Source organism: Natator depressus, chromosome 10, assembly GCF_965152275.1.
Source record: "Natator depressus isolate rNatDep1 chromosome 10, rNatDep2.hap1, whole genome shotgun sequence".
NCBI lineage: Eukaryota > Metazoa > Chordata > Testudines > Cheloniidae > Natator > Natator depressus.
In genome coordinates this window covers 18,490,026-18,517,629 of record NC_134243.1, presented here as the reverse complement: position 1 = coordinate 18,517,629, position 27,604 = coordinate 18,490,026, and the positions used below count along the sequence as shown (strand labels likewise).

Genomic DNA, 27,604 nt, shown 5'->3' with positions numbered 1-27,604 from the left:
GGGGCAAGAAGTTTCTCCTTTTGTGCACTAGCATAGGGACCTTCTGCAATATGGTTGGAGGAAAGCACAGCTTTTTATATAATACTTACTCCATCTCCAGCATTACTGCTTAACTCGTCTGTGGCCATGGGTAAATGCTGCTTACATCCTTAACTCCAGCCTATTGCTTAGAACGAGAGGTTTGTGACTGGAAACGGGAACTAACTCTAAGGTATTTTTTCTTTCGTATCAACACAGCAAACCGCCAGGCCAACGTTCTTTGCCCGCAAATTTGAAGCCGTGGTGAATCAAGAAATCATTGGTCAGTTGGACTATTATTTGTATGGTAACTACCCATCTGGCACGCCAGGCCTCAGGTCGTATTGGGAGAATATATATGATGAGCCCGATGGCATCCATAGCCTCAGTGATGTCATTCTGACCATGTATCACTCATTTTCCCGCTTGGGCCTAAGGAGAGCTGAGACGTCATTGCACACTGATGGAGACAACAGCTGCCGGTTAGTTTTAAACTTTTCTTTTTCCCTGTGAAAGCAGGAGTCTTAGAGGTACAGGGCCTGATCCAAAGACCAGTGAGGATCCCCACTGACTTCAGTGAGCTTTGTATCAGATCTGAATATTGGGGTGTGATGTACAGTACAGAGTGGCTGTGCTGGATTAGAATGGAGTGAACAATTCACCCACGCAGGGCATTTCACCCATTTTGTTGTATAGGCTGACGTACGTACAGGGCTTGTCAGCTCTGATTTTTATAAACTGTGCATATTTTCAAAGGTGTTTATACTTACTGTTATATATCAGTTGTCCAGGGTTGACATTATGTATATGATTTATTTGATAGACTTTTAAAGAGCACTTCTTAGGCCTAGTCAGTAGTGACAGGTTCCATTTGGGTAGTGGGTTTTATTTATTAATTTAGTGAGTATCTGTTTACATTCACTGCTCCTAGATTCTTAGTCTCATTTCAGTAGAGGTCATGCTGACATTTGTACTTGCCAGGAAGCAGAAGACAGGATTTCAGTCCCTCAAAAATGAGGGTTAATGATCGTTCCTGCTTGCCCCTCTGTGAGCAGATTTTCATGTGTGGTGTTCACAAGAAGTAATCACACAAGTTAAGTTTTCTTGAACAGTTGCAGTAGCCTTGTGCTGAAAATGCAGCCAGTGATGTTTTCAAAAGCAACAGGCAATTATTCCATTAATATGAATAAAGTAATAATTTTTTTAAAAAAATTAAAGATGTTAAAGACACACTTTTATTAAAGGTTTCCAGCTATAAATCAAGTGAAGAAAAATCCATTTTAAAAAATGCTTATAGTTAAACAGACTTACTTTCATTCATTTCAAAGCAAAGCTAAGTCTTGTGGTAGGTGTTTATTGCCTGCACTCACATGTTAAAGCTCTTTATTTTCAACCCAAGGATATTGCATCTTTTAAAGTCTCCCTTATATTGTATGGTTCCCTTTCTGCTCTAAAATGTAATTACTTATACATTGTTTATCGGGACTCATGTACACTTCTAGTTTTTACCCTAACAGAAAATTCACTTAATCTAGCTCTGCAAGTGCTAAAGCCATTCCTTGCAGTTTGAGAAATGGAGTTGGTCTGTCACGTGTTCTTGAGTAGGAACCTAATTCTCTGTGGTGTTCTTAGTCCGTCACCAAAGTGCTGAGTACTGTCCCACTTGAGAAGCTCTGGCAATATGTGATCTAGATCAGTGGTTCTCAAAGCTGGTCCGCCGCTTGTTCAGGGAAAGCCCCTGGTGGGCCGGACCAGTTTGTTTACATGCCGCAGCTCCTGGCCAATGGGGGCTGTGGGAAGGGCAGCCAGCACGTCCCTTGGCCCACGCCGCTTCCCACAGCCCCCATTGGCCTGGAGCGGCGAACCGCGGCCAGTGGGAGCCGCGATCGGCTGAACCTGCGGACGCGGCAGGTAAACAAACCGGTCCGGCCCGCCAGGGGCTTTCCCTGAACAAGCGGCGGACCAGCTTTGAGAACCACTGATCTAGATGTCTATTACAGCCCTACCACTAAAGGCTCTTGCTACAAAGCAATAAAAGATCAACAACAACTAGATATAAATAATAACTGGGAGCATACCATCCCTGATTCGAAATAGAGACAGATCTGGTGAATGCCAACGGCACTTGGCTTTTAGCAATTTAACCAGGACAGGAGAAGAGAGCTACATGTGACTGATAAAAAAAATCATATTACAATTACTTTATGTTCTTATTCCTTTTGCCAACATTGTGATGATTATTTATATTAATAATCTTACTGCATTTATATCGAGCCTTTCATCTCAAAGGATCACAAAGTGCTTTTCAAGCTTAAACTGATAGACTGTATACGAGACAGTACCTTCATCCACCATTGAAATGCAATCACCACTGGGGTGAAATATAGCTGTTTAACCCTGCACAGCAAAACTATGAAACAGTTCAGGGCAGGAAGTGAGGACTGTCGTATCCAATTGAAACTGCACTTGGATACTTGGGCTAAACCTCTAGAAACATTCAAAGCAGATTGTTAATTTCTGATTATGTAGCAACAAGTACAGTTTAACGTACCATCCAATTTACATTTTATAGGAATGGCTAGTCCTTACTTTACAAAACACAACTCTTCCCTTTTTGGCGTCTCCTCCCCTGTGTGTCTGTGCTTTCTTTTCTTTCCTGCCTCTCTCTCTTTCTCTTTCATAAGTTTGGGTTTCTTCGAGGTAATAGACTTGGGTTGGGTTCCTTGGCTGTATCACTTTTGCTGTAGGGCTGGCAGCCACGCGACATCAGATGATATTGCAGTCACCACCCCAGTTTATTTCACACTGCTGTAGGCACCACAAGGAAAGCTGTACAGTTCAAGATCACATTCAGAGTCAATCCCATGCTGCAACCAGTGCCTATGAGAAATTGTTGCTGCCGCCCAAAAGATTGCTATAAAAGAAATTGTCTGACAGACTTCACCTAAAAAGGAGTAGACCACTGCCTCAAAAAAAAATGCACCCCCGGCAGTCTGTTCTTGAACTAGATGATATTACATGTCGACATATTCAGTGCAAGCCATATTAGAGGGTGCTGGGACTTAATTTATTTCTTTTCACCTCTAGACATTTTTGCCAACTGCTGACATGAGACAATTTACTCAGACTGTTTCATGGATACTGTAAATATTTGCTGCAACATATACATAAAACAGGAGGTCTTAGTATTCAGAACAGAAGTTAGTTTGTTGCCTGTACTGGCTGCAGTGATCTGTTTGCGGTGTTTTAGCAGAGTCCATCAGTGTCAGCCTTGTTTGTATTCTGTCTTCCTATGTTTATTTCTCATGCTCTAGATATTTCAGCCTTGGTGGTACTGGTTTCTTATAATGCAGCATTGTTCCTGGCTGGCTGTCTTCATTGCTAGCTCCCTGTGGTATTATATTGTGGGGAGTCTAGTTTTTGTGGGTAGATGTGACACCAGCAGGCTTTCAATGGGTCTGTCACATATCTGTTTCTGAGTACTTACAGTAGACTAACAGTTAATTACAGGATTGTAAAAATTGCAAGTGATATTGATGCCAAAGCCATAAATTATACCTTTTTCTATATTGTTAAGAAAATCTTTTTCTGGATGAAAGAACCAGTGAGCCATAAGTTTAAGTCATTTAAATCTGTGGCCATGGTGTCTTTTATTTCAAGAGCTTAATGAAAAGCTACTAAATCTCCTGGTTAGTCTTTCTAAGGGCATACTGACATAGCAAGTTACTGTACAGCAAACCAGGTGCCAATCTGCAGTGCACCAGCTTGCCATGCGCTAACTCGCTGTGCGGACAGTACGGCAGTGCAGTGAAAGTCCTGGAATGCGGCTCAGTGTACTGCAGTATAGTCCACTACGCTGCATGCTGGGATTTTCACTGCACTGCTGTGGGCAAGCTGGTGCGCTGTAGATTCGCACCCTGGCTTTCTGCACGAGATCTCGCTGTGTAGACCAGGCCTAAGAAGTAAAAATGATGATGATCCTGAGCACAAGCAATCCCAACCTTCCACTAGTTCTGTTTTAAAAAGTTTGGGCCAGCTCCTTCTTTCCGTTTCACCCATGCAGCCCTGCAGAACTCAATGGGTAGAACACGTCCCTTTGTGAATGAATCCAGTACTCATGAGAGCAAGACTTAGTTGCATTGACTTGAATTGGGCACTAGCTCAGCCAGTGCATCTCCTGTGCCCTGACTTGCAGTGCCCTCTACTGTTCCCGTTGTGTGACTCTCTTGAAGAAAGCATACCAATCACTGCATACAAGATGTGGTGGTTTTGTGACGTGAGTCTCATGGTCAGTATGATGATTTAATTTAAGACTGGTTGGAGTTGGAAGAAAGCAGCAGGAAAAGAGCTCTGTGGTGCATCCAGTCTTTGGCCATTGGAAGACAGAAAGGCTTTCCTTGACTTTGTATTTTTCATTTGTATGTGGCAAATATAATATTGAGAAGTGGTTCAAGATGACCACCTTAGAATTTTAATGTAATTCATGTAAAAGAAGCATCCGTTTTTACTGTAGCAGTGAGGGGAATTTGGATGAGATGGTGATGGGGGCCATAAAAACAGAGAGACAGATAATGAGAGATGATAGAACGTATACATAATAAACAGACCTTCTGCTTTAGTGTCCAGTACTGCTTTCAAATATTCACAGGTTGGTTGGGCTGTTTGCTACAGTTACTTTATGGACTACCCTTTACATCTGTACATTGGTATCAAAGGCTTTCTGAAATCACAAGGGTAAGGAATTTTATAACAGTAATTATGTAAACAGTGGACATTTATTAATGTCATAGAACTGTCACCAGAAAATCTAGAAACTGGCCAAGCTGCATTTCTCTCCTTTTGCTTGGAAAGTTTTTCTCTTTGGCGCAGATCCTATAAATTTATTTTTTCTTTTATTTTGGCTTCTCAGCCATGAGGCAGAAAGGCCCCAATCCTGCAAAGACTTACATACTTAGCTTTACACACTGTAAATAGTCCACTGCGAATTGAAGGCATCAGAGCTACTTATAGCGTAAAAGATTAAGCACATGCAGAAACAGGGCCAAAGAAGGAGTGGATTCTCCCTGAAATTCAGTGCAGTCATATCTTCTAATGGAAGGCCCTTCTCATTGATACTTAAGGGTTGTTAGAAACGTATCAAGTCTGTAGACTCCAATGCTATGTAACTGTATTTAAAGTAATGCTTCTCTGTTATCACGTTATTCAGAACCAACTGGTATAAACACAATTCACAGTTTCTTCTCAGCAGAGTTCCCTTGCTGGAATTTTGTAAGCCAGAATAGGGAGCATTGGCAGAGCTCTGTGTATGAGAGAGGGAGTAAGAGGCTGCTTGACTTTGCCCCACTCTAGCCCGTGCTATTAGGGTTTCTTTCATGAAATCCAGGGTATGTCTAGACTGTAATACAGAACCTACTGTACCAAGCCTCAAAGTCCAGCTCAGCTGACTGGAGCTCACAGGGCTGCAGGACTAAACATAGCACTGTAAACATTCAGGCTCGGGCTGGAGCCCGGGCTCTGAAACCCACCCCCTCGTGGGGTCTGAGAGCCCAGGCTCTAGCCCAAGCCCACATGTCTACATTGCAATTATAAAGCCCTGCAGCCTGAGCACAACAAGCCTGAGTCAGCTGACCCAAGCCAGTCATGGCCATGCCGGGGGTCTTTTACCGCAGTGTAGACATATCCCCACTATCCACCCCCTCCCTTACAAAATGAAATTAGAGAAGGACTTGAACATGGCTTGAAATTGGATATCCCCCTCTTTAAGGAAAGTTTGGATTTGGTTTTGACATGGACTTCACTTTGGACTGGAACCCCTAATCTGAACACCCCTAAATCTGGGAAAACTTTGGATCTGAACTTTGTAGCTTGGTCTCCCCACCACTCAATAAAATAATATCTTCAGAGTTCAAACTGTCCACCTTTGTGCAGGACCTTTTTAGCAGAAAGGATTAGTAAGTAAATGGAATTTTCGGGCCCAAAGAGACAGCTTAAAAGTTTAGCTGTGAATGCCTTTTAAATGAATGCATGTTCTTACTAACAGTTTTTTGTTTGAGTAATCAGAAAAGCCTAAGAATATCTGATACCGAGTAATGAACAAAGTTAAAATCTCTTAATGTTAAAGCAGCATATGTCGTAGTTGAAACGAATGTCCTTTTAAACCATTAGCCCAAAGTAAATGGTGATTTCATGTGTCTGATTTTTCATAATCCTTGTCCATGTGCATATACTGTGTGTTTTACAGGTACTATCCCATGGGCCATCCAGTTTCAGTCCAACTCTACTTCCTCGCTGATCGTTTTCAGGGCTTCTTAATCAAACATCATGCAACAAATCTGGCTGTCAGTAAACTAGAGACTTTGGAAACTTGGGTGATGCCAAAGAAAATGTTTAAGATTGTTAGTCCACCAAGTGATTTTGGAAGGCTGCAGTTTTCAGAGGTAAGCATTCCTAGCTAGAGCAGCCCTCGCCATTTTGCCAGCCAGGGCGCATTTTTGGTACTAGCCCCCCTTGTGCAGCCAAGCCAAAACCAAAAAATGCCCACAGCCTGCCAATTAGTGGAGCAAAAAAACCCAACCAATCAGCCACATCTTTTACAAACAACTGGTGAATTTGCATGTCAATTCATCAACTTTTTCAAATGCAGGGTGGCTCAGTGCGTTAGTGCACAAGTCCTTCATCGCAGGAAATATTGATGCAAATCATGATTTATGGCCCAACCGTGTAACATGCTGAGCACTTCCTGCAATATTCTAAATGCCCTCAGATCCCCTGGAGTTAAGTGGCAGATGAGGACAGCTATCTCACAACAGGTGGTCAGTGCCTTACAGGAATTATCATCTGTGTCAATATCCCCTTCCAGAGAGACTCGGGGATGGGGGGAAAAGGTCACTGCAGCTCCAGATTGAGATGGACTGTGTGATGGAGCCAGCTCTTTTCTCTAGCCCATGCTATTAGATCCTCCCTCTCGTGAACCCACTGAAAAAAATTAAAATTAGGAAAAATGAAACTACGTATGGATAGAATGTTGATGTAGGAACATCAAAGAGAAAATTACCACAGTAATGGTTGAGATTTACCCACAGATTCCGTTATTTCCTCATTGGATTTGTCCCATTATCTGACACACACACTGTAAAAAATGTACCCCTAAAATGCATCATGAGAAATATACCAATAATAGAATCGGACATCTACATTGTATTTTAAACATATAACTGTCTAAACAGTTAATTTCATGATGTTTCTTGTTAGGCCACAATTTTCAATTAAAGCATAAAATTGATTGAACAAATTTGTTCCCATTCATTATGGCCAAGTCCATAAATTATCGTCGTCTTGGGCAATTAAGAAAGGCCTAGGTAGGATTCAGTGTTTTGGTGTGCGTGGCAAATCCGAGACATTAATGTCCCATTAAGAAGATGAATGTGGGATGCATTCTGTTTATCAATGTGTCTGGTGGTTGACTTGCCATTTCGTGCAGTGATAAATTGTCATACAAGCTGTATTTCTTGTGATTTGTAGCACTTCTGTTGTTTGTTTGGTTCATAATTCTACTTTAGCATGATTCCTGATTTAAGTGCTTCTAAGTTTGAAAACACGTGGGTGAGCAACAGAAACAGTTCATCTAGCTGAGTGACAAAATGTGTTTAAAGTACTCGGGTGTCTATTTTAAATACAGTGTTAATAAGAAAAAAGAAAAAATCTTGATTTGTATCAGTTCCTGGAAAAGGCCCAAAATCTGTCCTAAGATTGATGCCTGTGTCCCCATTGACCTCAGTGGGAATCATGTAAATGTAAGCAAGGGAAGAATTTGACACTTGGTGAGTTCCCCTCACTTCAGAAGGAAATTTTTCTTCCATTGGAAACAGTCATCCAGATACGCTTGAAAAGAGTTTTGTTTGCTGTGTCTCAGATTGTTCTCTCCTTTCGCAGCTGATTCATATTAAGACAGACTAGGAAGCACAAAGCCAATCATTTTAATCATTATTTAATCATTTACTTTATTTTCTGACTACCCTTGGAAAACAGATCTCTCTGCCTTTGGACCCAGCTTTGCTCCCTAGTGTACGTACAGAATAACTCCATTGGCTTTAGTCAAGGCTGACAAGCCCCACAACTGATCCACCGTCATTCTAAATGACATTTCTTGTTTCTGAAAGATCTCATGGCTGTAAAATAAATCAGTCCGTGCTCCTACTATGAGGATTACCACAGTCTTAGGATCAAAGGCTGTGAGCTAAGCAACCAGATAGAAAACTCAGGATGATGGTTATGCTTGTCATGTCATATCTGTGCTGCCTTTCCCAATAACTTTCTTCTTGCGATCAGACAGTGAATTAGAATTGGCAAGGTGGTTATTGGCTGGGCACTGCAGTCCTGTTGCTGGCTCACAGAAATGAGGCCAGCAGGAAGAGCACAGGGAGGCTGCTTCAAAATGTGCTGCAGGTAGGACTTTAAAGTTTACAGTGGTCATTGTGGTCCATGCATACAACCAATAGGACAGCACGGGTGATAGGATCACTACAGTTCAGATTAGGCTTATGCTGCTTTTACTACTGTTATGGCTACCACTCCCCCATTTGGCTCCTCAAACTCCGCTTCCTGACCAGCGGGTTTTCCACAACACCAATACAAGGGTGAGACAGAAAGGTGTGTGTGATAGACGTTATAAGGGTGCTAGTGTTGAGGTACCAAAGTGTTGGCAAAGTTTACGGCAGAGTTGCAGTTGCACAGTAGATTCTGAGCACACTTTATTGTGTTGAATTTTATGATTAGAGGAAATATCGGAGTGAAAAATTGCTAGGGTTCCCCCCTCCATCCTCATCAGATGACAGCCCCAGACCCCTCAAAAATGATCTGTACATAACATGTATACTGTGTGGGTGTCCTTGTCATCTACTACAAACCTGGATTCATGCTATATGTTAGGAAACCTGAAATTTAATGCACTTGGAGGGGAAAAGATTGATTTAATTTAAAGTATTAAATGACTTCAGCTCTAACTGTACCACAGGAACACTAAGTTCATTTATGGCCTTGTTAAAAGTTGTGATTCATCACAGAAAATAAAATAAACTAGGTGGCAAGCAATTAGTGTGCATTGTGTGAACCTAATGGTCCTACTTATGAAGAGCAATGAGAGACAAACCCATAATCAAGGCATAATTTATTTTGGGCAAATTTTATCTTGGGATTGAACAGGGATGGAAACAGGAGCTTTATACCAATGAGACAAGGGAGAATTCCAGCTTCCCAAGTATACCCAGCACTCACACCTTGTTCTGGGATCCCAGAATAATCTACCTTGAGAGAGGTCTGTAGTATGGCTGTCTCTATAGAAAACTATCATGCGATGTGATGTGGTACAAAAATTTTTCCACTGTGGATTTGGAATAGACGATTTACTCTTGGATGTCAGAGTCACACAAGAGCTCTGCAGCTTGTCCCAAATGACTGTTAATGAAGCCTTGATACCGGCCCACGTTGTCATGCTCTCTGTGTGTTCCACATATGGTATCCAAAACTTATTTTAAGAATGTTTTAGGGCAGGGCTCAGAGGGAGGGATAAAAAGTTCTCAGAATTGCTTAAAATCACCTTCACTATAAAATGCTACAACTTGAAAGCCTCAGCCTCTCTCCTGCACTGAAATCTGCTCAGCACAACAGAGTGTGTGTCTGGGAAGGACATGAAGAAGCTGGTTGTGATTTCCTGATTCTGTGGACTGATCTGCACTGGCCCTGGCCCCAGTGTAGATTAAAGCAGTGCCTGGTCTGCTGTAATATACTTCATCTAGCTGAGGTCCCCAAAGGAACGTACCACAGCTGGAGACTGCCAGAGCACACTGCGCTCCAGCCGTGCTACCTCTCTGTGTCCAACATACCCCTCACTCCTTCAGCTAGGGACTCCTTCATGCTATGTCTAGGCTGAGGCATGGGCTTTGAGTCTGTCTGAGAGTTTTATGCTTTGGCCTATCATTGTAGTATCTGACCAGCTTCCACATAACATCAATAACGAAGTCCCTAGTGGATTTTATAGAGTCTCTGGCATGTCTCCCTATTTGGAGTAAAATCTCTGCTTGATGTAGGATCGTTGTGTGGGTTTTTTTTCCCCCCATTGGCAGGGGTTTATTTGGTAGAAAGGGATGTCAGTGTTGTGTGTGTGTGTGTGTGTCATTTTTATGGTGGAAAGACTTGGTCGAAGAGGAAGGTTTTGCAGCATTTCCTAAAGACAATCAGACTCTGGATTCCTCTGATCCCTTCTGGAAAATTGTTCTGTAGCCGGATCCCCTTGTCCAAGATTGGTTTATGCGCAGCTCTCACATGCTTCATCTTGGGCTTTGTGATGTGCGTTGCCTTAGAGCGGAGCTGTCAATTGTTCATAGATCGAAATGTGGTCTGTAATGTTGCTGGGGCTTGATCCAGTAATTGCTTTGAAAATTCGGACAAAAGCCTTAAACTGGCATCAAAAGCCGACTGTGAGCCAGAGGAGGGACGTCAGTATGGGTTTGATGTGCTCCCGGTGGCCTAAACCATGGAGAAGGCAGGCAACTGCATTCTGTACCAGCTGGCACCTGTGCATCACCTTCACATTCAACTTCCATCTGGTGAATTACAGTAATCCAGCCTAGAGGTGACGAAAGCATAGATCACTGCAGCCAGGTCCTTGTCCGGAAGGAAGGGACAAAGCAGGCATTTTTAGATACTGATGATAACCTGGTCATCCAAGCTTAGTGAGGAGTCAAAGAGCATCCCAAGGTGTCACACCATTCTGACAAATTGGAACTGTGTGCCTTCAGTGGAAGGTGGAGACAGTGACTCTGCTGCTACTTCAGAGCATTTCCCCTTTCTGAGCAGCATCATGTCAGTCTTTCCTGGATTCAGCTTGAGCCAGCTGCTTTTCATTTAAGAACTCATTTCTGGAAGGCATGCTGATATTTGAGAATGAGATCTATACAGCAGAACACCAGAGTTACAAACTGACCCGTCAACCACACACCTCATTTGGAACCGGACGTATGCAATCAGGCAGCGGCAGAGACCCAAAAAAGGGGGGGGGGCAGCAAATACAGTATAATACTGTGTTAAATGTAAACTACTAAAAAAGGGGAAAGTTTAAAAAAAAAAAAGATTTGACAAGGTAAGGAAATGGTTTCTGTGCTTGTTTCATTTATATTAAGGTGGTTAAAAGCAGCATTTTTGTTCTGCATAGTAAAGTTTCAAAGCTGTATTAAGTCAATGTTAAGTTGTAAACTTTTGTAAGAACAACCATAAAGTTTTGCTCAGAGTTACAAACATTTCAGAGTTAGAAACAACCTCCATTCCCAAGGTGTTCATAACTCTGAGGTTCTACTGTAGTTAGCAGCACACTGTTGGCCACTGAGTCCATGGCATCTCCCGGTCTCTCTCTGCTCTCAGGTAGAGAAGAGAGGTTAGTATGGATCCCTGGAGAACTGCAGAGGTGAGGGTAGCTACTAATTGCCAGTCTAAGCTCTGCTGGAGAGGAACAGTTAGCTCCACTGTAGTGCTGGGTGACGTATCCTTCTGTATCAGGCAGGTGGGCTAGTAGTCCCTTGTGGTCCACGGTTGTCAAAGGCTGCAAAGAGGTCCAGCAGTATGGGCATGGAGCTCTTGTCTGTATGAATGGCTAAGGGCCGTTTTTAGTCTCACCAGAGCTGTCTCTATGGCATATCCTGGTCTGAATCCTGGTTATGAGACATCTAGGATGTTAGCTGATATCACATGTTGGAGGTTACTACATAGAAGGAGACAGAACAGGAGTTGAGAGGTCTTCAGGGTTTAAGGGTAGACTTCTTTGAGGATTGGGCGAGCTATTGCATTTTTAAAGGAGTTAGGTTGGTGTGCTTCTCTGAAGGAGACATTGGTCATTCCTGTTAGTAGTGGGCAAAGTTGTTTGCTGGCTTTTACCAGCCAGGAGGGTCATGGATCCATTCCATAGGCTGTGTCTGTATTATTTTTCAGGGCTTTTTGATCTTCAGCAAGTGTGACAGGGCCACACTCAGGTGGATAATACAGTGTGGTCAGGGAATTTTCTTTCCCATTTAGCCCCATAGTTATGCAATTGATCTTATCGGAGAAGTGGATGCTTGGGTCTGGGCTATGCAGTCTGGGTTAGCCAGCTCACTATATGAAATAGCTCTGCTGGCCATGATTCTGCTGCGTTAATTGTGGAGAATTAGCAAGCTTATTTTGCCTCCTTTGCTACAGTGATATAGTCCTGTAAGAAGAAAAGGAGTACTTGTGGCACCTTAGAGACTGACTAATTTATTTGAGCATGAGCTTTCGTGAGCTACAGCTCACTTCATCGGATGTAAGTCCTGTAAGAGGCGTTTCTGCTGCTGGCAGATGAATTCAGAATGTTTTTGCACTGCTGGCATTTTAGTGTTCTGCCTGTGCCCTTCATCTGCAGGAGTTCACCTATAAACTGTGCTGATCGCCTCAGTCAGTGTGGGTGGAGTGGGTGGCTTTGGGGCCTACGTATCGATGGTAGTGCATATCCAGAGATCGTACGGCTGTATCTCATCAGCACCTAGGCATTGTGTTTGGGTGGCTAGTTCTCCTAAGACGAGATGAGAACTTAGAGAATACAAGAGTCTAGTAGCAGGCCAGCTTTGGGTGTTCACTACCCTCATGGGAAGGAAAAACATAAACATAGGAACGGCCATACTGGGTCAGACTAATCAGCCTCTAGCTCTGTATCTTGTCTCTGACAGCATAAAGTACCAGATACTTCTGGCACTTGGAGGTTTAGTGACAGCTGGAGTGTGGCTGTGCATCCCCGACCATCTTGGCTAATAGTCACTGATGGACCTTTCCTCCTTGGCAACAAGTTTCACAGGTTGACTGTGTGCAGTGTGAAGTACATCCTTTTGTTTGTTTTAAACCTGCTGCCTATTAATTTCATTGGGTGACCCCTGGGTTATGTGAAGGGATAAATAATACTTTTTCTTCACGCCATTCATGATTTTATAGATCTTTCTCATATCTCCCCTGAGTCATCTCTTTTCCAAACTGAAAAGTCCAAGTCTTTTTAATCTCCCCTCATGTGAAAGCTGTTCCATACCCCTAATTATTTTCATTGCCTTTCTCTGCACCTTTTCCAGTTCTAATATATCTTTTTTTGAGATGAGGCGACCAGAATTTTACACAATATTAAAGTTGTGGGCTTATGACATTTTCTGTTTCATTATCTATCCCTTTCCTAATGGATCCTAACATTGTTAGTTTTTTTGACTGCCTCTTCACACTGATCAGGTTTTCAAAGAAGAACCCATCATTTTGTATAGTCGGCATTATGTTTTTCCAGTAAGCATTACTTTGCACTTATCAGCATTGAATTTCATCTGCCCTTTTGTCTCCCAGTCACCCAATTTTGTGAGATACCTTTGTAGCCCCTCGCAGTCAGCTTTGGACTTAACTATCTTGAGTAATTTGTATCATCTGCAAATGTTGCCACCTCACTATTCACCTCCTTTTCCATATTCATATTCATGGTAAATAGGCCTAATGGCCTGTGATGGGATGTTAGATGGGGTGGGATCTGAGTTACTACAGAAAATTCTTTCCTGGGTATCTGGCTGGTGAATCTTGCCCATATGCTTAGGGTTTAGCTGATCGCCATATTTGGGGTCGGGAAGGAATTTTCCTCCAGGGCAGATTGAAAGAGACCCTGGAGGTTTTTCGCCTTCCTCTGTAGCATGGGGCACAGGTCACTTGCTGGAGGATTCTCTGCTCCTTGAAGTCTTTAAACCGCAATTTGAGGACTTAAATAGCTCAGACATAGGTGAGAGGTTTTTCGCAGGAGTGGGTGGGTGAGATTCTGTGGCCTGCATTGTGCAGGAGGTCGGGCTAGATGATCATAATGGTCCCTTCTGACCTTAGTATCTATGAACACTTGTCCCAGTACAGATCCTGGGGGGGATCCCGCTATTTACCTCTCTGCATTCTGAAAACTGACCATTTAGTCCTACTCTGTTTCCTATCTTTTAACCAGTTATTGATCCATGAGAGGACCTTCCCTTTTACTCCATGACTGCTTACTTTGCTTAAGAGCCTTTGGTGAGAGAACTTGTCAAAGGCTTTCTGAAAGTCCAGGTATGTGGTATCCAGTGGGACACCTTGTCCACAAGCTTGTTGACTCCCTCAGAGATTTCCAATAGATTGGTGAGGCATGTTTTCCTTTTACGAAAACCACATTGACTCTTCCCCAACATTCCATATTTATCTGTGTGTCTGATAATTTTGTTCTTTACTATCATTTCAACCAGTTTGCTTGCTACTGAAGTTAGGCTCCCCAGCCTGTAATTGCCGGGATCGCCTCTGAAACTGTTTTCTAAATAGAGGTGGTACATTAGCTATCTGCGGCTCTCCTGGCATAGAGGCTGATTTATGTGATAGGTTACATTCCACAGTTAATATATTTCATATCTGAGTTCCTCGAGAACTCTTGGATGAATACCATCTGGTCCTGATGACTTGTTACTGTTTAATTCATCAGTTTGTTCCAAAACCTCCTCTATTGACATCTCAATCTGGGACAATTTCTCAGGTTTGCCACCTAAAAAGAATGGCTCGGGTGTCAGGATCTCCCCTCATATCCTCTACAGTGAAGAGTGATGCAAAGGATTCATTTAGCTTCTCCGCAATGGCCTTGTCTTCCTTGAGTGCTCCTTTAGCACCTCAGTCATCCAGGAAGGAAGGCTCCTGCATGTGTGTGTGTGGCGGGGGGCTATCCACAGTTAGATAGTTATACACAAACATATGCTATAATAGGCGGTTTGGGTGAAAAAAATGCCTTTTGGAAAGGACTGACTATTATGTATGCCTTCATGCTATCTGTTTACAGATATTTCTCTCTTTAATGTATAAGCAAAGGCTGATAAGTTCACATTATCCGTGGGTTACAGGTGAGCCATTAAATCCCATATTAAGTGCACTGAAATATGAAAGCTACTAGGAAAATGAAAGGTCTATTAAATATTTACTGTGGGATGTGAATCAGCTACTTTACTGCTAGTAAATAAAAAAAGAACATCAATGCTGTGACAGTAAGAATAGGGCTTACCAGTAATAACCCCCGCTACCAATCAGGAAGGGAGTGTTGTGACTGCTGAGGAGGTGGGGGGAAGCGTCTGATCTGTAAATTAAGTAGGGCCTGAGTCAAGTTCCATTGAAGCCATTGACTTTGAAGCAACTGGATCGGGCCCAAACTACATGATTCTGCCGATCAAGGTTCAGTATACTATGTTTGGTTAAAAACGGTGCTGGGCAAAAGGGTGACATGGGAATCCAGTCTGAGTCTGCGGTTTCCTTACCTTTGTCTGACTATAGATTTTTCCAAATTAATTTTCCTCTTTCAACAACAAAAGCAAAGCAAAATAGAGAGAAAACCTCTCCCATTCACACAGTGTCGAGTCAAAGGCTCGCTTAAACCCATATCAGGTCATTGGATTCATTGACATTTTTGCTTTAACTTTTGAAGCATGGGCATCTCAAGAGACCATCTAGCTGCCCAAATCAGCAATTATGTACCTAAAACAGGCATGTACATGTCTACATGCTCTTTTGAGCATCCAACTCAGGATTGAGGATTTCCTGCTAATGTGTCCATGTGTAAAAACTAAGCTCCCCTGTCAAGCTAATTTGTGCTTATTTCTTACAATACATTAAAAAGCTCTGATCTCTCATTACAGTACATCTCTGTACTGTGCAATGCACGTGGATTAAAGACAAAAGCTACTGCAGTGAATATTCAGTAGCTACATTTGGACCATAAATTAATCTTTTTTTATTTATTGCTTAAATACTAAATGTTCTAAGTTCTCATTCTGGATCAATAATCTGCAAACTTTAATATTTGCAAATGGGCTTTTTTTTATTTTTAAAAATCTTGCTACAAAATTTTAAGTTTGTATGTTGAATTTCCATTCAAAGCATGTTTTAATGCCAGTATTATAACACTGACAGATCCTGATTCATGTCATTGTGCAGAGGTACCGTGTGTGTTTCTGTAAATAACATAGATTTATGCCCTGATCCTAGAAGCACATACACACATTTTTAGCTTTAAGCATGTGAATAGTCCTGTCAATGAGAGTGGGATAGAATTTGCAGGATCAGGACCTTCAATTTGTTTACAGAGACAACAGTAGTGGTAATATTGTCTTTAATTTCAGATTGGCACTGACTGGGATGCAAAGGAAAGGATATTTCGGAACTTTGGAGGACTTATTGGGCCGATGGATGAACCAGTTGGCATGCAGAAGTGGGGAAAAGGCCCTAATGTCACAGTCACTGTGATCTGGGTGGACCCTATCAATGTAATCGCAGCTACATATGATATCCTTATTGAATCTAGTGCAGAATTTACTCACTACAAACCACCTTTGAATTTGCCACTGCGGCCTGGAGTCTGGACCATTAAAATTCTGCACCACTGGGTACCTGTAGCTGAAACCAAATTCCTTGTTACTCCTCTTACATTCTCCAACAGGCAACCTATCAAGCAAGGTAAGTGGTTTTTGTAGGTATAGTAGGTATTAAAGTTTTCAGAATAGATGTAAAGTACTAGTATCAAAGAGTATTTCATTCACTGTCAATGCTATGATTAAAAATCACAGTACCACTACACAGGAAAAGTACCAAAAAAAGGAATAGTTTAGATATTAAATATGAAGAAAGCTTGTGTTTTGAAGATGAGTGCAAGTAGCTGAATCCATTCTGTAAAACATAGGAACTTTGGACAAAAGACTATTCATTTCTATAAAATAAAGGATTTAAAATATACACAACCCAGAACCTAAAGAACTTTTAGACATTTCATAATCAAAGAGCAACGATGCAAACCATAATTTAAGAATACAAGCAAACAGGAATAGGCCATTTCCTTTCTTTGCTGCTTCTTTCACTTATTTGCTCAAAGAGGTTTACACTGTTCATATTGTGTGCTTGACAAAGTCCTTATGTATAATGGTAAGAATATTAGTTTATGAAATGTTGGATTCATCAAAATTACCTATGATGTGTGCTATAACCCCATCTCCTTCCCAAACAACTGTTCCAACCTTTCCCCATAGCTGTCTAGACCTTCCCTGTAACCTCAAGATGAGATCCTGTGCATCTGAAATTGTACCTAATTGTGCATTGTGACCCCAAAATGCTTAAGACCAAACCAAAGCTTATTCTCTTAAAAGAAAGTTACTTCTTTTCCTACCACAGTATCATCTAGCTGTCTGAACCATCTATTCCTCTCTAATACTGTTAGAACGTGCTATTAGAAACCTTGACTGCAACTTCCATTAGAAAATCCATTCATTTGAATATTCTTTAGCATGTATCAAATGTATTGGTGGTGAAAGCACTTCCAAGTCACACCTGTGAGATCAGAGCATGTTTGTTGCTGTGAATATCTTTGCCATATTTTTTTTACATTGCGAAATGTCATTAATATTCATAGCATCAGCCATTGTAAAGTGGCCAAATATATAAACCTATCCTATTTAGTTTTCAGAAATTCTTTGTCTTTCTGACAGAGGAGTAAATAAACTGAGTCAGGCATTTACCTTACAGTGTAACATGCTGCTTCAGTAATGCAAACATCACCAGGCAACTGCTGAGAGCAAATACAGTCCTAATCTTCCTGACCAGGAGCTTGATTCCACACATTTTTTACCAGAACAGCTAAATTACTGATTTTTTCCTTCTCACATGTTTGGATGGACTACATTTTTGGGATTTGAGTCAACCAGCTCCTAACTGTGGGTGTTACTGATTTGTCTCTTTTAAATTAATTTATTCTATGTTCTTTGCTAATTTAACTGTCTGAATAGGTTGAATAGAAGATGTAGTACATACCTAGGCTGTGGCAGCAGTTACAAACTTGCTTCTTTTTGCTACATTGCTTTGAGTCCCAGTGGACAGTCCAGCATTTCCCAGACTTTAGTCAGGAGGCTTCTCTCCGTGAAGTCAAAGACAAAACTCACATTGGTTCAAATTCTAAATCCAGAATGATTCCATTGATTTCAGTGGAGTTACTCCAGATTTACACTGATGTAACAGACAAAAAAATTGACCCATTGACTTCAGTGGGAGAAGACAAGGCCCATATACTTTTTGTTAAACAGCCAAGGTTACTGCGGTAATTGTAGTTTACTAGAGGTGTTAGATATAAAGTTTGGAAGCAATATTGTTTGCTAAAAGCAAACAAAGAAAAAAGCAGCAGGAGTGCTTTGCTAGTGACGTATTATCTCAGAAATTCGATGTGAAAATGAAAGAGAAATTTAATTGCAGGGGCAGATAGAGAGACACCACTGTAATTAAGGTTATATCAGCATTCACAATGAAAATCTCTGTTGTTTTCTCACTCAGGCACAATATTGTGCTCCAGGCGGAAAACTGTCATTTAGATTTGATTTCCCAGCTTTTGTCAGTTTGTCACCATTTTAATATTTAAACAGTTTTCTATGCCAAATAAGGGCATTGTGCAACTATGGCAGAAAAATTAGAACTTCTAAAGGAACAATTTCTGTTACAGTTACAAACAATACAAAGGCTGCCAAAAAGGCTTATAGAATCAAGGAACAATGCTATCAGTCTTGTTTTAAGATTGAAAAAAAAAATTACACATCAGCATTACGTTCAGGGATTGTCAACAGAACAGAGCAATTCATTTTTATTAAGAGATTTTCTAAATAATTCTGGCAAAGCTACCAGGCACATTTAGTTTACTTCAACATCTAAATGAAGACTGCCTTTTTACATTTCCAACTAATTAGTCCATCTGCACTGATGAGGACATAGGAGAGTTGCTAAGGGCAACCAGAATGCCACAAAGATTAAACCTCTGTGCAGAGTTTGGGAGGGGACAAAAAAGGATGAAGATGGTTACAGAGCTATTAGAGACGATGAGATGACACAGAACACAAGGATCTGGGAGGCAGAAAACCTACAACCCCCCACCCCCACCCCGCAACTCACAGAGAAAATATGGACATTGATTTTACTTTTAAATACTCACCAGTTATAAGTATATCCATCAGAATTATGTTATATGGCTTGGAAGTATCTTGAAGTTCTGGTTTTAATCCCAATTTTGAATGGGAACCAGGCAGTACTGCTAATTCATGCACACTTTGTATCTGCTGAAGGCACTCAACATCACTTCCTATCTTGCTAGGCACCCAGCCTCCTACGGTCTGTTGTCTTACTGCTTACTAGGACTGATACTCTGTTTGTTTTAAGTACCATTTGATTGTTAAAACCCCTTTTTGAGAATAAGCAATTTACAACACATTGTTGTCGCACCATTTTTTTTTTTGCGGTGAATGTTAGAGCTGAGAAAATAATTCACAGAATAAATAACTCAGGCACCAGTATTCCTGTATGGTCCAGCTGCTCTGTGCCACTCCAGCAAAGCTCCCCTGGCTACCTTGGGAATCCCTTTGTAAACAGCTCTAGTCCACCCCCTACTGGACCTAGTATAGAATATGCCACTAGGGAGGAGGAAATAGGAACAAGCGCCAATGCCCTTTTGTGATCCCCAGGTACTGGAACATTCCCAAGACAGCCAGGAATAACTTGAGGTGTGGGAGTGAAGCCGGCCCCTTGCCAACTCCAGGACTAGGGAGCCACACAGGCAGCCGCCCTTTCAGCTCTGCTTTGTCCTTAGGCGAAACCAGGCATCAGCCACCAGTGCTTTTATTTTTATTATTTTATTTTCGCTGATCTGGAACAGTCTTATGTGGTTACTGGATATGCACCATTCAGCATTTGAGCCGGCTGTTGCAAAGGGTCTCTTAAGTCACATGATGCTAGTTCTTTTCCCTGGTTGGATGAATTGCCTTATAACCATGGGAGCTTTGACTCTCTCTGGGAGAGGTGGTAAATTCACTGACAAAAAAATCATTTGAGCGCTGACTTATATAACATGTCAGCTGCAATTGAAGGGGTCATCTTACTATGGAGATTGTCAGCAAGGAGGTGGGATATGGGGGTGGTGTACAGGTGTTATGTTATGTTATGTAGGTAAAAGTGTTGTGTTATAGGGAATCCTGCATGTAAGAATTAAGGGGTTGTAAAAAGTAGTCGTTAGGACTGTTTCTGTGGAGAAGGCTCAGTGTTTGAGGGCAGAGCAGGGGTAGATTGCTCCTGTTTAACACAGCTCACCTAAACACAAGTTTTGCCTTAGCAAAGAGAAGGCATCTGACTCTGTGCTACAGTGATCATGTGCCCTATTCCCTGAGTGTGCTCCACCACATGCAAAGGCAGAGGGCAAGTGTGGTGGTTCTTGGGGTGCCCAGGACTGCGAGTTGCCATGTTACCCCCTGCCTCCAGCAACTGAGAGAGAGAATTGCAGTGGTTAAATGACACCAGCCTGTGAGTCACCCAACCACCCTCCTCAGGGCAATGCCATCCTCACTTTGTTCTGCGGGTCAACAGTAGGTGCACCCCAGTCGCTGGGCATTCCCCTGTGATATCAAGCCCCTGTCACTGGTTACTCACAGAAATACCAGGTTTTCTATCCCCAAGGGGATGTTGAATCAAATCAGATGGTGTGTACAACTGAGGATCAGCTCCTGTGTAACATCACAGCACTGATATACATTTATAGTGGAAACAATCATATGTTTATAATCAAAGGTTAAAAGAAAGTGAGTGAGGATAATAGAAACGGAAGGTTACATATAAAACAACATCAGTGCACGCTATTTAGAGACTAAATTTAACTTTACCAGGCTAGTAGTCTGTCGAAAGAGCAATTTCATCTCACCCAAAGTTTACTTGCAGCATTTCCATCCTATGCTGCTTGGGATTTTCATGAATGTAGTTGTACTGCTCAGTTACTTCCTCAGGTGCAGGATAAAGAGGTGTCCTTTTACTTTCTCCTTATATCCTCCAAAATTCATTGTTTTGTCCTCAGAGTCAGGATTCCTCCCCCTGGGCTTATTCCCCGCTGCGCTGACTCTGCGTTGCCATTACATCCTTATGTTGACTTCATATACAAACCTGGCCTCTGTTGTGTTGTCTCACAGTGCTTAATTTACACATCAACCAAGGCATCCTTTGTCTTGCAAAAACCTGTTTGTCAATTCTGCCTTGATTCAGACTTTAGGATCATATTTTCATTTTGCATATATCACTTTTTCCATAATATCAGCACATGCATTTTACAACAATATTAATGGTCAGCGTGATCCTGGCTTTCACTTAAGATCTTACAGGACATCATTTGTGGATAAGTACCGTGAAAGCATTGTGCTAGCTGTAGTGAGTTTTTCAGGCCTGTTAAGAATCGCTGTTACAAAGCAGTGAACCCTTTGCTGGTGGAGTTGGGGAGCTGACCTCTGGCAGGCACAGACATGGCTTCCTCCCACTAAAGCCAGGAGGTACCTCATAACCCTGGGAAACATCAGGTGTAGCTAAGGCATTGAGGGTTTCTTAAGGTCACAGCGAGTATATGTGTTATGAACTTATTTGGTCATTGCCCTAGAGGGCAGAGTTAAGGTTATATTTTGTGTATCTTAACTCTTTATTTCCTGATTTTCAGAGGTTTGAGTTTTGCTGAACTTCACATTCTGGAAAGGCACAAAATACTACCGGGCAATCTTAACTCTGCATTAACAAAGGGTTTCTTTCAGTGAATTTCCTAGGTTGTTTTAACAAAAAGAAAAATGTTTTGTGTAGGAATTAGTGTTCATTTAGGCGATTGTAGTTATCACATAGATTTGCAGTTAAAGTTCTACGGTGGCTACTTAAATGTAAAGAACGTTATGTGATTCTGAAGAGCATAGCACTTTGTTATAGTGGAATTATCAAAATGCTCGTGCTTTGATATGTTTGGAGGGTGGAGTTCCTGACAGGGCAGGAAGAGAAATCCCAGACATGGTCTGCGTTCCACAACCTTGACAGTTTTTTACCCTATGTTGGTTACAGTAACTTTGAGAAGACTGGTGTGTCTTCCTCCTCCTTCAGCTCTCTCTCCAATCATCCCATCATCCTCCACACATACCACCATTTCCAGCTACCCATCCCTTTTCCATCTCATGAGGCCATTAGCACTTCAGGAGCCATTAGCATGTAAAAAATGGCTCCTTGCTGTCTGGCATTCTGTGCTGCTGCATATACATATCACAGGCAGCAGCTTACTAGGTCTCACCCTTGGTTACATAGGCTGAGTTGTACACCGATCTGGACCCTATGCCCATACCACACCCCTCCCCCCAGGCAGGCCTCTCCACCCAATCCACACACCCCTCCAAACCAGCTTCCTCTTCCCCACACTCCATCCAGCCCCCCACCCCAAGCAGGAGTGGTATGTGCTTAGAGTTGTATTTCCTGGTTTTCAGACATTTAGATTTGCGTTACCTTAAATCTTCATTTCCTGGTGTTCAGAGCCTTAAGTTTACCACTCTCTGAAAGGCCACTGGGCACCACTGCACAACTTTAACTGTGTGTTAACTAAGTTTGGGGGCATTAAATGTCCTTGTTTTTTAAAACTATTCTCTTCAACCCCATTTACTAGCTCTCCCCCTTCTTGCCTCAGGCTCCTTGGCAATTCTCACGCAGGACACAGAACGCACTGGCTGCATTTTGATCCTTTCAGTGCCCTGCATCATCTCCGTATTTCCCCTCACACTGCCTGCCAGCACAACTGATTCTCCATCTCCACAGAGAGACAGGTGTCAGCATGGGACCCAGAGTTAAGAAGCTGGGGAGAGGACATCGGAACAGTGCAAGGACTAGAATACAATCAGTGACGATATTTGTTGGGGGCGGGGAGACAGATATGGGGAGGAGTATGAGAGGAAGGATGGTCTAGTGGTTAGGACCTGGGACTTGGGAGACGTGGGTCCAGTTCCCTGCTCTACAAAAGACTTGTGGAGTGACCTTAGGCATGTCACTTGTACGTCTACACTTCGAGCTGGAGGTGCAATTTCCAGCTCAAAGAGACATACCTGTGCTAGCTTGATCAGAGCTAAAAAGAGAAATGTCACCATGGCAGCGGGAGGGGCTGGTTGCCTCAAGTACATACGTATCATCTCAGACAGGATCAGACTCACAGCAGCTAGCTCCTCATGCTGCTGCCGCTACATTTCTGTTTTAGCTTGCTAGATCGGCCAGAGCTAGCGTGGGTCTGCCTGCTCAAGCTGGAAATTACACTTCCAAAGTGTAGACATACCCAAAGTCTCAGGGTCCATCTGCACTGGAGCTGGAGGTGTAATTTCCAGCGCAGGCAGGTGTACTTGTGCTAGCTTTGATCAAGCTAGCATGCTAAAAATAGCTGTGTAGCCACAGCTGCATAAATGGAGGAGCGGGCTAGCCACCCCAAGCACAGTCCTGTCTGAAACCCAGTGCGTGTACTCAGGGCGGCTAGCCCACTCTGTCGCTCGCATCCTGCAGTTCTTCTGCAACCACATCATCCCCTCTGTGCTGTGTTAAGTTCTCCATTACATATGAAATATCCCAGGGGAGGATACATAAATCCCCTCTGGGAAAGCCCTTTCTTGGCTTCTGTGGAGAGACACCACATCTGTCATTTCCCAAGCCAGCGTCTCAACTGTTTGCTGCTCCTGCTAGGAGGCAGAAATCTTTATATCGAGTTTCCTGTAGGTCATATGCTTCCTCCTAATCATGTGCCCTGCAACCACAACTCCCTTTTGATGGGACCGCAGGGTCATAACAGTGTTCTGAGTACATACCTCAGTGCCCTGTAACTATTACTTGATGTTAGTGAGTTAATAATCCATATTTATAGATCATTCAGTTTAATGTATACTGGGAAGCTTTCATTTTGCCAGTTCTTTTGGGAGGAAAGCCATGGTTACTCGCAGTTGCTCAATCAATATGAATTGCACCAATAAGGATTATAACGATGGTGAAAGCTAGTGCCACAACTGCTGTGAATTCAGGTGTCTGATGAGAAACCAGAGGTAATGTGACAGATAAACATAGCAGCAGCAGCAGGCAAACACATTGCTTCAAAGGAACAGTTATTCACTAGGCTCTCATTCAGAGAAAAACCCTACAGGCAAAAGGATTTGCTTAGAAATTTAGTTCATATCCAGTTGACAAGAAGCCCATTAGTTTCACAATGACCAAATGCAACACTGTCTTGTTTGCAGCAAGAAAAGACAAACAAAATGTCAATAAAAAATTACCTCCTTGCCTGAGGGGTTCAGTGGAATTCAAGAAAAACTCCAATCTGTATTGTTTTAAAAAATTACAAACACAGTGTTGTTATGCACCAAGCTAGCCACACTTTCCACTCCTCTGTCCAGCTCTCTAACTTCTTTTTCCGCACATTGAAGAACCCAAAAAAAGAGTGCTGAAGTTTTAATCTTTGCAACAGACTATGGGACGCACAGCCATTAGAGAGAGAGAAATTATACTAGGAAAAGCTACTGAGGAGTCAAGTGTGCACCCAGTGTGGAGAATCAACAAAAATTGAAGCAAAATTTTTATCCTAAGAATGTAATTTACAGTGAATAAGCTATATTTTGCACTGATGTACATCTCATGCCCACCACTGAAATCGGAGAGGTTTCACTGGGATATACTCTGACAAAGAATTTGGCTTAGTGACTGCAGAGTAATTAATTATCAATAATATGTTATGACCATGACTGTTTTTACTATAAAATGTATTTTATTTGTATGGGGCCTGATCTTACACCCCTTCCTTTTTTCTGTGAGAGGAGTGCAAGGTCAGAGCCAAATATACCAATTTAATATACAGTATCAATGCTTTAGCTACATATGTGATGCTTCCCAGAAGTACCCAGGGTTGCGAGGCACCTCGCTACCACCTGGCTTTAGTGTGAGGAAGCCTTTTTCTGTGCCTGCCGATGGTCAGCTCCCCATCTCGACCAGCCATGGGCAACACAAGTACTCCCCTCTCAGCTTGCACAGGCCCTGCTGTCTCTCCCCAGGAAAGTGATGGGCACACTCCAACCTCTGAGCATCCCCATGGTGTGTCCAGTCCCTCTTCCACTGGCTGCTCACAGAATTCACAGGTCCCACAAGAGTAGTACACCCCAGTTTGCCAGTTGCATCTCAGGATCACCGCTCTCCTTAACACACAGCACTTAGATATGTTTACAGTGGAAAGAAATAAGTTTATTTAACAAATAGAGATTTGAGAAGAAGCAAGTAGATGGAATGGAAACAAATGGCTACATATTAAATAAAATCATAACAGGCATTATAGAGCGTAGCCTTATCTAACCAGGTCCTGTAGAGTTTAGCTTACCCCCAAAGTCTTTCTCCCAGCATTTTACAGCCTGGCTGGCTGTGACCCTCTGTTCATAAGACATGTAGACTGGCAACTTGTGCCCTAGGCGAAGTATCCTGGGTTCGCCCCTGTATTCCTAGATGTATTCCAACAATCCATTGTCTTTACTCGTAAACAGGACAGCCTCCTCTGTACTCGTTGTTTTTTCCTGTAGGCTTCTTTCCTGTTAATTTTTGCAAACTGTGCTGGTGGCTCTGTATGCAGATAGACTCAGATTGTAAGTTACACAAGGGTCATCCAGGAAGAGAACTGTCTTCTATCCCTGGCTTGAACTTTCTGTTGAGCTGTCTTAACTTACATACATACATACATATGTGCTTAAGAACATAGTTTTCAGTATAGACACATAAGTCCTTAAATATCATGTGTACGTACATCCTGCACCGATTAGGATGACCAGTGCTTTTACTGGCTGTTCGTAGAGGCCTCACATGCCATGCTTTGGTGCACTATTATGTAGACGTTAGAGTCAGGACATGCCTATAAACCCCGATGCACCCTTTATGCCCTCTGCCAGTTGGCATCAAGGGGTCACTGGGTCACAGCATAATGCGCCTTTTACAAAAGTTGCTTATGGGAGGCAGTGTGATCCTATCAATGAGGAGTCCGGAAATCTGCGTTCTGTTCTCACTTCTGCCAGTGACCTGCTGCATGACACTGGGCAAGTTGCTTTGCCTCTTTGTGCCTCAGTTTCCCTATGTCTTAAATGAGGATAATGATGCCCAACTTGTTAAAACTGTTTTAAGATCAGTGGATGAAAAGTGCCAGATCTAAGTAGTGCAATTATTGAATTCCACAACCTGTCTTTTTAAACCAAAGAAAAAGCTTTCCACTTTGTGCCACAACAGGACTTCTATCAAATGGGAAATATTGTTTTATTCTCTTAAGCAGAGTATTCTGTTAAGCAATCTTCTCTTGCATAGCTATATACTACTAATAATATTTTGTGAATACCTTTCATATAAGTCCATCTAAAAAGGCACTATAAACTTTTACAAATGGTATGCCAACATTGTATTGCTCACCATTGAAATGCAGCCAGCTCCGTGACTCAACACATTAACTCCTCAATAGTGCAGAACAACATAACAATTTAATGATGGACATGCACAATAGCATGCAACTACAAGGAGGAGTTATGAAGTCAAAATATAATTGCTCAAATTCAAATTTGGCAAGGCCCCAGAGATTAATACCCTTATTCCAGCAAAAAATGCTCCGGGATCTTTTAACAAGTGGCCAGTTCCTTGGTTTTGTGTTTGAGTTGAAAGTCAGTACCTCTGTCAGTGCAGAGTTACAGTACTGTATTTGTTTTACCTTTTTGCTTAGGCATTCCCTTTTAATTAATAGGTTTACAAACAATCTTGCATATTTAGTTGCTTCCAAAGCAGGAAATTGAATTATGTGTCCTTGTTTTGTTTCCTACTACAGTCCTCTGTCAGACACGCATTTCTGATAGAGCTGCATGGCACAAGCCTGTTTTGTCTAATGGGTTTGGGGATAGGCAAAATCTTAGCTAAAATAGGGTTTCAGTTGAATAAAGGAGCATCATGGACATGAGACAGGAATTGTAGACACTAACATGTGATTTCTGGCCTGTAAATGATATCTGAACATAGTGTGACTTTCCTAGCCCTGGAGGGACTTGAATGAGCCCATTTTGTGTTCTAGACAATGTGTATCTTGGCAAAGTTAAGCAAATCCTTTATGCAACACTGAGTGCTAATGTTACAAGAAGTGAACTGAGAACTGAAAGAAATAAGTGTATAAACTGAGAATTCGCACCTGTAAGGCGTTTTAGCAAAAGGTACATAGTGAATATTTTCATAGGGCCAGATTCTGCTTCCATGTACCCAAGGCCAGCTCTAGGATTTTTGCCTCCCCAAGCAAAAAAAATTTTGGCCTCCCTCCCTTTTTTTTCGTGCCCCTCCTCCCCAACGCCGCCCCTTCCCCAAATCCCCAGCCCCATCTCCTCCCCCGGGCATTCTGCATCACCCCCCCCCCCGATTGCTTCCTGTGGCTTCCCCTCTTCGCAACCCCCACCCTAGCTCACCTCCGTTCTGCCTGCTCCCCTGAACACGCCGCCGCTTCGCTTCTCCCCCCTCCCTCTCAGGCAAGGGAGAGGCAGCGCGTTCAGGGGAGAGGCTGAGCGGGGGAGGGAGCGCAGGAAGTAACGGGAGGGGGTAGAGGAAGCGCTCCCCACCCCAGCTCACCTCCGCTCCACCATTGCCGCCTCCCTCGAGCGCGTCGCCACTTGGCTTCTCCTCCCTCCCTCCCTCC

The 27,604-nt window shown here is 42.5% G+C and overlaps 1 protein-coding gene across 1 annotated transcript in view; it reads left to right on the top strand.

Moving 5' to 3' along the window:
* The window catches only part of XYLT1 (xylosyltransferase 1), a 315,294-nt gene that overhangs the window by 276,519 nt on the left and 11,171 nt on the right, over window positions 1-27,604 (top strand). Inside the window, exons 9-11 of the mRNA XM_074965390.1 lie at window positions 238-500; window positions 6,260-6,455; window positions 16,212-16,545. Coding sequence (XP_074821491.1) covers window positions 238-500; window positions 6,260-6,455; window positions 16,212-16,545 — 793 coding nt within the window. The remainder of the gene's footprint in view (window positions 1-237; window positions 501-6,259; window positions 6,456-16,211; window positions 16,546-27,604) is intronic.